At 36.0% G+C, this 11,978-nt stretch overlaps 2 protein-coding genes across 4 annotated transcripts in view; one reads left to right on the forward strand and one right to left on the reverse strand.

The window, feature by feature from the left end:
- slc4a8 (solute carrier family 4 member 8) overlaps positions 1-2,597 on the reverse strand; it is a 19,501-nt gene extending 16,904 nt beyond the window's left edge. For 2 of the 3 annotated variants that reach the window (XM_016271974.1, XM_016271972.1), the window contains exons 1-2: positions 679-757; positions 399-560 (exon numbers count right to left, since the gene is read on the reverse strand). In XM_016271974.1, the coding sequence (XP_016127460.1) occupies positions 399-531 (133 nt within the window). In that variant the 5' untranslated portion in view covers positions 532-560; positions 679-757. Of the gene's footprint in view, positions 1-398; positions 561-678; positions 758-2,590 lie in introns of those variants that run through there. The other variant, XM_016271973.1, reaches the window with a different exon arrangement.
- The window catches only part of ttll3 (tubulin tyrosine ligase-like family, member 3), a 14,798-nt gene continuing 5,245 nt past the window's right edge, over positions 2,426-11,978 (forward strand). Inside the window, exons 1-8 of the mRNA XM_016272083.1 lie at positions 2,426-2,447; positions 7,637-7,758; positions 7,902-8,067; positions 9,695-9,750; positions 9,864-9,992; positions 10,091-10,205; positions 10,485-10,595; positions 10,669-10,861. Coding sequence (XP_016127569.1) covers positions 2,426-2,447; positions 7,637-7,758; positions 7,902-8,067; positions 9,695-9,750; positions 9,864-9,992; positions 10,091-10,205; positions 10,485-10,595; positions 10,669-10,861 — 914 coding nt within the window. The remainder of the gene's footprint in view (positions 2,448-7,636; positions 7,759-7,901; positions 8,068-9,694; positions 9,751-9,863; positions 9,993-10,090; positions 10,206-10,484; positions 10,596-10,668; positions 10,862-11,978) is intronic.

Raw genomic sequence — 11,978 nt, forward strand, 5'->3', positions numbered from 1 at the left:
GACATTGTCATTAAGATCACACTATAGAAACCGCCTAAAATTAGAAATGTACTAAAAACAAGCCTATGGCAAGACATTTGGGGGGGGGGGGGGGCACCTGGGGTGGCCAGCCAAATTTCAGGGGGGGCGTGCCACCCCTGGCCACCACGTAGACATGCCCTTAAGTAGATAATTGGGAATGTTGTGTCTAAAATGATACTCATTTTTAATAACCTTATTTCTGACTTATTTGTTTTATAAAAGCAATATGACATGGTCACATTTGTGGCGCTATACGCATTTGAACGTGGCGCTTTCGCGAGCGTTCATTTGGAATCCTAGATGCACAGTAATTCTCCAGATTCACCTTCCTGTGAATGAAGCTACAAGCATTTGCTCGACTTGTTACTGCTGTTTACCGTGCGATGTTGCGGTACTTTCTGTGTTCATGTCTTCTTGAGCCACACTTCCAGCCCGCATCCTCTCAGCTCTTCTGCGGTGTTTGGAGCTGTGCGGCCGGTGATGACGATGAGACTGTCTGCCCATGGGCATCCGCACACCCACAAACAGAGTCCTGTGACCTGAGAGAAAAAAGATAGCTGGTGAGATTCAATGTGATTTTTCCAGTTAATATGACTGTATTGAACTGTTGGCTGCATCACATGAATGACTGAGAAAGTGTTGTGGTTGCATACTAACCCTCTAGCTCTTCTTTCTCATAATGGATATTCAGAACTGAGCTGGTGCCACCATGGTCCACCACAGCTTCCTCATCAGGCCTCTGTAATACACATTTACTTGTTTTTAATGAGAGTGTAAATAAGTACACAGTACCATAGTCTTACTAACCCTAATCTTTTAACAGCATTGTTTCTTTTGTGTTGATTTTTTTTCTATTTGAGGATGGCACACAAAAGTTAGTTTTCTATCACTGAGGGGAATTTCCATTGACTGCTTTTATAATGAGCTAATGACATCTTTTTTTATCCCCTCAACCTGATACTTGCAGAAACCTTTCATTTCTACATATTATTTCAGATATTATTTACTATGTATTCACCTGTTTCATGGTAATTTTACTTTAAGTTTCACTGTATTTGTGGGGACACTTGGTCCCCACAAAGTAAACGCACCTCAACTTACACACAATGAATTCAGACTTGAATTCGACTGCATTTCAAATAAGGGACCTGTCTCCGATGATGAATGTGTGTTAGGGAAAGACAGACTTATGAGTTATTATAGGGACTGGGCTTGCATAAACTGACATTTACTGTGTTATTCTAAACAGTGGATGCTTTCTCATCAAGCTTTAAGGGGTAAAATCATAATTTTTGTAGACTTTATTTCCATAAGGAAATAAATACATAAATATTTGTCATGTTATTATTATTATTATTATTATTATTATTATTTTGCATAGTCATCATTTGTTTAAATGGCCATTTTCCACCCTCTCTCTGACCCTATTAATTAAAGTGCTGTTTTTAGGAGTAGGTTTTTGCTGCTTAGTTTAATTTCTGAAAGTTATTAGGTTTTCACAGTACGTCATAGGACTCATAATAAAAAGATCTTAATCAAAAGATTAAAATTAAAAATCAGATTTTCCCCATCATTTGACCCGTCTACTTAATCTCTAATGACGAGTCAAAAAAGGTATCTTAAAATATTACCAAATTAAAACAATTCACTTTGCATACCTTTCATCAAATAAAAAAGTACACTAAGTATCAACATTTTTTCTTTAGACATACATATTTTATTTAGCACATGAACTGCTTGACCCTTAGACACAATATAGTACATGTAGATGAATATCGCATAATCCTGTGACATTTTAGATATAACTGTATGCAAAATAGATGCACAGTGGCAAAAATTAATACATTAAATCAAAGTTGCATATAAGATCTTACCTGACTTTGTGGTTGTCTGTTAATAAAGGTACTGTAACCCACTACCTTCAAACAGTCAAAGACCACTGATATTTATTAGGCTTCCTATTATTCACTTCCTTCTTTACATTTGTGTGTGTGTGTGTGTGTGTGTGATATCCCACTGGGATGCTGCTATCTTTCCATGACAAAGATGATTCATCAATGTGTTTTCACAGCTTTCTTATGCAGGAACACAAGCCTATAATTCATATAAACCCTGTTGAACATTTCCTGCATCAAAAATACAGCCAAACAGAGCAAAATATTCTCACAGGCTTTGTAATGCATGTACAATAATAATATATCCAAGAAAAGCTTTGTCAAATGAACCCATTGGCTTTGATGCTCTTTGATGCAAATGATGCTCTGTTGTTTATTTTGCTTGCTCTATGATTGGCAGTCATAGTGTAGATCAGCATTGAGGTCATTGTGTGTTACAACAAAAGCACCAGTAGCTTTCCACTATAATAGCATCCGCCTTGTTTCCAACATCCCACTAACATATAATTATGGTACAGGCATCTTATCAAGGTCCACCAGAACTACAATTATTATAGGCTTAAGAACAATTGCTTAAGTTTCTTAGCTTCTCTAATCGTAAGACCACCGGCTGTGATTTTATTGTGATTTATTTGGCTTGCATTTCCAGGTAATATATGTTACACTTATGTTACCTCACTTCTGAATGATTACTGTTCTGTTTTGAGGTTTTCAATTAAATGGATCCATTTCATACAGTCATGCCCTCTGCTTTCCCTTTGAAGAATGAGTGCATGTGTGAATACAAGAAAAATAGTATTTTGCAAAGGGGGACCAATTAGTTAAAGAGCCCTTAAGTACTGTTACATTTAATAAGGATATTTGTTCCCAGACATATTCCACTGCATGATATGGTAGGACTTGCTAGAATACAGACGTCATTGTATAGATTGGTGGTCATGGTGTGATTTTCAGAATCGACCAGTCAGTGGGCTGGTTGAACATTTAGTCCACCTTAAGGAAACCTGTATATTTACCTGACCTCAATAAGGGTTTTTAAGGGTTGGACTATTTTAAACTGTACAAACTGTTTTTAAAAAAAGTTAAGTTTTTGGTAGGACACTCAAAAAACAGTATGATACATGATGCAACTGCTGGAGACATTTGTCTGAAAGGGGATTATTAAAAAAAAAAAAAGTAGAAATATATTTGAAGTTGACTAGATAAACTATCAACCTCACTAATCAAATTGTTTGGTTTTGAACAATTACTTAGTAATTACTTGCTTCATTCTGTAGTGTGACAGTCTTAAACACAAGACAACTAGGGGTGCTCCGATCAGGATTTTTGAGGCAGATCGCCGATCACAGAAAGAAGTATCTGCCGATACCGATCACCGATACCGATCTTTTTAAAGTCTTCTTTTTATCATTTATAACTATTTATAGTGATGCTCCAATCAGGATTTTTAGACATTTATTCAGGGCCTGAATTTCATTTTTGAAAATGGGGGGAATTCCCCTCTTAGGTGACTCTTGTGAGAGAGGAAGCAGCACGGACTGTGCTTTCACACAGGAGTCCGCTACTGATCTGTGGCTGTTTACGACAAACACAACATTTATCCATTATTTTGATTTCAAATCCAAGCATTGTCACTGAAAATGCTTTTTCAGCATTGCAATTTTTTTTACACAGTACAATAATACAATCTTTCACAGACATGTTTAAACACAATAAATATAAGCAACACATTATTCAATGCTTTTTACTTTTGCATTTACTTCTAGATTTATATATTAAGTTGTTCAAGCAAGTGGCAAAGCATTGAAACTACTTTTCTTCCGTTATCACAAACTTACCATTGACAGAAATAGTCAGCTCTACTGCCTTTCCTTTTGCATTGAATTCTTTATTACAAGCAATCCTGCGGTTCATAAAGAACTTTAAAGAACTTAATGTGAACCTGGCATTATGTGTGTGTGCTGCGAGTCTCCAGGAGAGTGTACGAGCGCTGAATGGTTAAACACTGGCAAGAATTAAAAAGTAATTTTATAAACTTTAGTGACGATGTGAAACTGCCTCGATTGTGCAAGTGACAATTCCTGTGTCAACTGTGCAGCGTGTAGCTCGCTTATGGACAGATGCGATGTGGTGATTTGAAGACATTTGCGTATTTTTAGAGAGACAGAGAGAGCGCGCGCGGTGATTCACTCACGCTGTTTGTGAAATTACGTCTCACACAAGGTTTTCAAATTACTTTATAAGTTATTTAATGAAGAAATATGAAGGTGAGTACCTCACCTTCAGCATTATAATGATTTCACCCGCGCCAGACAGAGACTGAGACAGTACCACTGCATGTCGTGCCAAACATCTCACGGCAGACGCATCATCAGCTTGAGATCGTTTTTTTGAGATTGGCCTTTTTAGAGACCGCCGATCAATCATCCCAAAGCGATTATCGGCCGATAGTGATTGGTAGCCGATCAATCGGAGCACCCCTAAAGACAACCATACAATTTATCACTCAGACTGCCTTGTCGTCCCAGTCATGGATCATTTGAGTAGTTATTGTCATTAAAACACATACCCAGGGGGAAGGAGCAAATAGAGATAGAGCTAATCATGTGAACAAGTTAATGAATTTTTCATCATCTGCTTTATGCTACTGTTTTCCTACTCCTTTTCTCTCAATCTCTCCTTGTCCTTCTCCCTTTATTTGTCTGACATGAGCACATACCCTAATTAAAATAATAACAAAACACTTGAGCTGATTATACTGCTCCTGTGTCACCTAGCTACTCCTTTGTGTGTACAGTATCTGTGTGTCACTCACAAAGGGAGATTTTCCACTTACAAAAAATGGCTTCTTCTTACCTCTCCTTATTACCAGGCAACAATTTTGCAGTCCCTGATCAAAGACGCATACAAATAAAACAAGTCTATATTGTATGGAAACCTTAACAGCAATTTTATTTTTCTTAATTTTTACTTTCTATCTTGCAGTCGTGATCTATGAAATCACAGTTGCGATCACAAATGCTACCAAAAGTTTAGAGTCAATATAATGTTTTTATAATATATATTGAAGAAATGAGAAGAAATTAATTATTTTATTCAGCAAGGAAGCACATTGACCAAAATGACAGTAAAGACATCTATAAATATAATATCTTTATTTCTTACAATGAGACTGCATAGCCTACTTTATTTTTTATTTTTTATTTCTTACTTTATCTCACAATTACCAATGTTTCAATTTTGGGGGATAAGTAATAATTTAGAAGGTTTAGATGGAGGTCACTGTGTCAGTTTGGCTGCCAGTACATGAATATTGCCCTTTTGCCTTCAAAGGTCACATGGGCCATTTTCTTGCCCTTCCTCCTCTTTCCTTTCTGTTCTGTAGCACAATGCTTTGACAGTTATGTTAGTAATCTTGACACAGACTACTACCACTGCCACTTCCAGATGCTCCCGTCTGCCTGAACAGATACAGTGACACATGCACACACACACACACACACACACACACACACACACACACACGGACAAACCATAACATCATTTCAACTCTGAAGTGAATGCTTTTATGTTGTCTTTCATAGAGTCGTGAAGTGTATGTTATTGATTACTGTTTATATAATTTAGAAGGTTTAGATGGAGGTCACTGTGTCAGTTTGGCTGCCAGTACATGAATATTGCCCTTTTGCCTTCAAAGGTCACATGGGCCATTTTCTTGCCCTTCCTCCTCTTTCCTTTCTGTTCTGTAGCACAATGCTTTGACAGTTATGTTAGTAATCTTGACACAGACTACTACCACTGCCACTTCCAGATGCTCCCGTCTGCCTGAACAGATACAGTGACACATGCACACACACACACACACACACACACACACACACACACACGGACAAACCATAACATCATTTCAACTCTGAAGTGAATGCTTTTATGTTGTCTTTCATAGAGTCGTGAAGTGTATGTTATTGATTACTGTTTATTTTTCAATAAACCACTTAAAGCATAATTTTGGGAGAGATGGTCAACCCACTGCAGTATTCAGACTTGGAATAAAGAATTGGTTAGAGAGAGTTGAAGTACAACCTGTTACTCTTTGCAGAATGACTCATTCACTATTCATTGCCACCTCTCTTTCTTTCACAATGGCATCATAGCCTTCATGTCATGCGTATTTAAAATAAAAAATAAGGTTCTGTTTGCATGTTACCTTAAGTGCATTTGTATTAACGTTGTGTGTGACAAGTTTTTGTGTTTTACAAAGACATTTTTGGTTCCCTGTTCTTGTAATGTATGCTTGTGTGTGTAAACAAATACCATGGTATTAACATGTTTTTTGGCATAATACCAAGGTAATAATATATTTTAGTATATTTTGGTATTCTTTAAAGTTTGAAAAAAGCCCATTGGAGATTAAAGTGTCTGATACCATCACTGTATCATAAAGCTTCAACAATATGTTTTTGTAATGGTGTCTTCTGAATTTTTTAGGCACATTAAATTTGTATTAATCAGTCTCGGAAATATTTCTATTATACTGCTGGAAGTTTGAGACTAACAATTTATAGTCTATGCATAACAACCATATTAAAGATGCTATTATTCTTATTATTATGCTATTATATACATTATAATATATTCTATATACTGCAATTACATTACGGAAGGTGAAACTATTATTATGCATTCATGTTATAAATTATATTAACCCTGCACAAAGACTGCCTTTTATTAGCTAACTATCTGGAATGGATGTGGGCAGAGTACATTTTGTAACTATTCATGCTCTCTGAAACCTGTTTCAAAATGACAGTCAGAAATAAGTGACCAAATGAGAAAAAGAGAGATGTTGAATGGCATAAAAAGAGCACAGCATCAGACAAATAGTGGTAACAAATTGAAATTAAAGCTGCAAGCAGTGATGAAAGGGCCCTTGCACCCGGGCTCACCGCCACCCGGTGGCTTTAGGAAAACAGCTAAGGGTGGGCAATATGCATTTAAAGTGATAAATATAGGAGGAATATGTCAGTCATTTATATGTGCCAAACTTCCTACTGCCAGCTGGTGGCGCTATGACTGTAACTGAATGCTGGCATGTAGATGTCTTCAGACCAGGACTTTTATCAAATCTGTGAAATTTGGTGCAGATTGAACATGGCATGTGTTACGGGGCTGACAAGACGTGAGACATGCGGATCCATCTGCAAGGCTTTATTGTGGAGAAGACAGAGACGTGGTCATGAAGCAGGCAGGGAGCAAAGGTAAAGGCATTTATAATGTTACAAAAAGTTATTATTTCAAATAAATGCTGTTCTTTTCACATTTCTATTCATCTAAGAATCCTGAAAAACAATAACATTCTGATAATATTTCACAATATTATGGTTTTACTGTATTTTTGATCAAATAAATGTAGCCTTGGTGAGTATAAGATGTTTTTCAAAGACATAAAAAACCCTTAAATATTTGAACAGTAGTGTATATCAGTGAGATACTCTCATAGGCACAGTGATGTTTATACTGAAATATTGATATTAATAACCTACACCTAAAAAAAAAACCTGTTGACATTATTAGACTGAAATTAAAACATGATTTGGACTATGAATTGTTTCAGATAATGAGGACCAATTTAAAATGTTGTTTTACAGTATACTCTGGCTCACACAACTATTGCCAAATCCTACACTCACAAGATAAACCCTGTTATTTATTTTGTAAAGCATTTCTGTATGTCACAGTGCAACCCTTGGAAGGAAGAGCTCGTTGTAATTATGTAAATCTGCGTATGATAAATGGGGACAGACTGAAGACAGCTAAGACTCTAGTGGACAAGGCAATAAAGGTTAGGCTTCTAAAACCCTAATGAATCATAGCAGAAGATGTGCATGGATGAACTCCGAATTATCTTTAATTTTATAATAATAATAATGATGACATTAAGATCTCAATGAACATGCACTGTCAATTTTGTTGATTCTGATATAGGAGAAGAAAGTGTTCTCGGTGCTGGGTCCCTATCCTGTAATCCGTGCAGGCCTGCGTGCAAGAGGATGGGTGGAGCGGCGACTACCACGGCCCTCTGTCCCCCAGCCCCGTCGACGTGATCTTGAAACAGAAGTCACAGATGAGGGTGACAGCAGTGATGATGATGGTGAGAGTCTCTGACAGAACTAAGATGAGACCCTATGCATCACTCTGCGTAGACACATGATAAGGCAGGTCGGTTTCTGTGTGTGTGTGTGCGTGGGTTTACTTACTAGCTATACACAGGGGACAAAATTGTACCCAGAAGTTAGTTACGGACACAATGTTCTGTTGGGGATGTTTTAAATGTAAACATAATTTAAAAAGACAAGAAAATAGCTATAGCTATATTCAAATTTGTCTAGCACCCTTTTGTCAATCAGCATGATCCCTGTTAGTAATTATAATTAAATTAATTTAAACAACAGAAGGTTTTCCACAATTAATTTTTTTTAACAAGTTATTACTTTTATTTAGCAAGGACACATTAAATTGATCAAAAGGGACAGTAAAGACATTTATAATGTAATATTTCAAAAAATGTGTTCATTTGAACTTTCCATTCATGAAAGAAATGTGAAAAAATCAAGGGTTTCACAAGAATTGATAATAATAATAAGAAATGTTTCTCGAGCATGAAATCAGCATAGTAGAATGATTTCTGAAGGAGAGTGAGATGGGTGTGCGATATGACGATTTTTGGGACGATTAAAATGTCTCCACGATCTGCTTTTGAAAAAATATTGTAGTATCGTGCTACTTTAAATATTGTAGTATCGTGCTATTTTGAAGAATGTGGGTAACCAAACATGATAGTGGGGAAAAAATAAATAAAATACTATGGAAGTAACTGGGGACCAGCAACTGTCAACAGAAGAAAGAAACTAATTCGGGTTTTTTAAAGAAACTTCAGAGTGAGTAAATGATGACAGGATTGTCATTTTTTTGGTCAGCTATCCCTAATGGTAATAAAACAAAAACACAAAGAGAAAAATCACTCACTGCTCTTGACTGAAGAACTTTAATACAGTTGCTTTAATAAGAATCAATGTATAATTTATGTATATAGTGTATTTAAGTGTTTTATTTTTATATTTGTTAATTCAATTTCTTGAATGCTACTGCTAAATACACCTACTGTACCTGAAAACTGTTTGTTTTATTTGTATATTATGTGTATTTGTAACGTGTATCTTTTGTTCTTATTTTTTAATAACAAAGATAAAATAATGACAAAGATTTTTATCTTTGCCCACTTTGGCCTAAATGTCTGCCATTCTTTTTTATTTTATATTTTCTTACCTTGTAAGTCTTTCTTTTTAAATTAGGGAAATTAGTTTGGCTGTAATGCTCAGACAACTTGCAAAATAGTAAAACCAACATGACAAAGAATCGTGATAAAATCATGAATCGTGATATTTCTGAAAAAAAAAAATATTGTGATATGATATTTTTGCCGTATCACCCACCCCTACGTGAGAGTAGTAGTAATGGCTGCTGAAAATTAAGCTTTACCATCACAGGAATAAATTACATTTAAAAAAATATTTAAACAGTTAATTTAAATTATAATAATATGGAGCAACCTGTGTAACTGTTTAGTTAATGACCCACTGTAATCTAAAGCTTGATATGATAGTAGTTTGAGTAGCTAACCTGACACCACTCATTCCAGCAAACAGATGTCAGTGACATAGAGCATGCTTTCTGTCCCTTGACTACTGTCACACCACCTTCTCTCTTTCTTTATGCAGACTTAGGTGAGGAGGGAGAGAGGGACGATGAGGCAGATGATCTGTACGATCTAATGGTACGTTTAGAAACTCTGGAATTCCATTTCACTGATAGTTGCCATAGCAGCTGGGTTTTTGAATGTGATTTGTCGACAGTGGGCAGCCTCTGATCATTATTTTAAATCCCTAGACACGGTTGGTTCGCAATGAGATGCCATATTTCTACTGGACAACCAAGAGGGATTCAATCGACTGTCGGTCTTTACGTAAAGACCAGATGACCAATCATTACGCAAAGGCGGGATCTTTCACCACCAAGGTTCATCACAAATTTAACAACTGAAGCTTTTGAAACCAAAATTCTTATATATAAAAACACTTTCTCGTACTCATTACCTTTCATTTAATCTTTTTCAGGTTGGTTTGTGTATGAATTTAAGAAATCTGCAGTGGTTTGATGCAGCAGATCCAGATACATTCTTCCCACGCTGCTACAGACTGGGGGCGGAGAATGATAAACATGCTTTTATTGGTCAGTACTCTTAATCTTTATTGTCCCCTATTGGCTAGTTGTTTTCTTTTCATTTAACAGATGATTATTTTGCCCCAAAGAGATTTAAACCACATGAACTGTACAGTCTCCCTGCAGCAGTCTGGGGTTAAATGTGTTGCTCACAGGCACAGTTGTGACCTATGTTCTCTGTAGCTTTTCATGGGTTGCCCTATCATTGGATTGAACCTGCTGGATTGAACCTGTGGTTACCAGGCTTGATCATCTGAAATAAATTTATTTTGTTCTCTTTCTTTACAGAGGACTTCAGAAGGACTGCATGCACAAGTCTACTGCTGTATGTTTTGGAGAAGTATGGAGGGGATTCAGAGTGGGAGAGGACCGGAGAGGTGTATGATGCTAAATCTCATGGTATGACACACACTAACACAGACATACCCACATTGGGACTCAAACTTATTCACACATCTTCCCTCCTTTTTAGGTCTGAGCAAGCCGCGTAAACAGTATGCCAATCAGAGGGTTGGAATCTCGATAATTGACAATGCATTGCATATTTGTCAGGAGTATCTGAACAGTTTAGAACACTGTGACATAGACATCACTTTGGAAACAATCCCTACCCTCTCAGAGCAACAGTGGAAGGTGTTTCTTCGGAATTATTATTTAGTTATTCAGTGAGTATAATTTTTTATTATTATTCATAGTGCACTTAATGAGTCATATCATGTTTCTTTAAAAAGTTTCAGGGCTGAAATTCTATAATGAAAATCATGAAATAAAACTAAGCTGCAAAAATGTCTTATTCCAAATGTATGCAACTTTCTAACATCAGACAAATTACAGATTTGTACACACAGTTATATGTCAACAATGGTGTTCAGCAACTTGGACTGTCCTATTACAATAAAGTAAAAAAAAAAGAATAAGTAGGATAAATATTATTATTCTTAAACATCAGAAAATTTGGACCTCATATCAAACCTGAAACAACAAAAAACTAGAAAAAAAATAAATTGTTAAAAACATTTACTAATGTCATTAGTGGACACATTAGTGGAAATGAATACAGTTGTAAAAAATAGTTTTATTTTGGTGGTGGAGTAAGAAGCACCTAAGGGGACATGGTAATAGGAAAAAAATAAGAGACCATAGAAAAATAATTTTCACAATAATGTTCACAGAATTATTGCGTTCTGCTGAAAAACTTTGCCAAAAGTATTATATATATATAAATACTGTATATATAAATATAATTTCCATCACAAAAGTGTATCGTCTGCGTAGGATCATGCATGAGCGTTGGACTGTTTATGGCTTAAGAGACCCCTTTTAACACTTTTGACATTTGCATATAAATTACAGTTCTGGTCAGAGACTTTACGTTCGTATAGGGGTTTTAAATTGCCAGATGGTTCTTCGCCGTCAAGAAGATTCGAACCAGCCCCCACTATCATCCCCCAATCTGATTTCAAACACATTCCCAAAGAGCTGTAAATGGCCAAACTAACACACACACACACAAACTAACACACACACACACATAAAGACATTTCTTTATTTTAGACTATAATTAATCAGTTATAATTGTATCTGGTATATGCATGTGTTGTGTGTACGTTCCCCTATTAGATTAGCTGAGTTACCACTCGTTATTTGTATTAGTTAAAGCCATAAAACACTGATATTCAGGTGTATGTATGTATCTTTGGTTTAATCTATTCCAAATGGTTGTTTCTTGGTATCAATGTTACCTGTTTTTCATGCCTCGGACAATGAGGTACAGTATGTGAT

Source organism: Sinocyclocheilus grahami, unplaced genomic scaffold (assembly GCF_001515645.1).
Source record: "Sinocyclocheilus grahami isolate Dianchi unplaced genomic scaffold, SAMN03320097.WGS_v1.1 scaffold67.1, whole genome shotgun sequence".
NCBI lineage: Eukaryota > Metazoa > Chordata > Actinopteri > Cypriniformes > Cyprinidae > Sinocyclocheilus > Sinocyclocheilus grahami.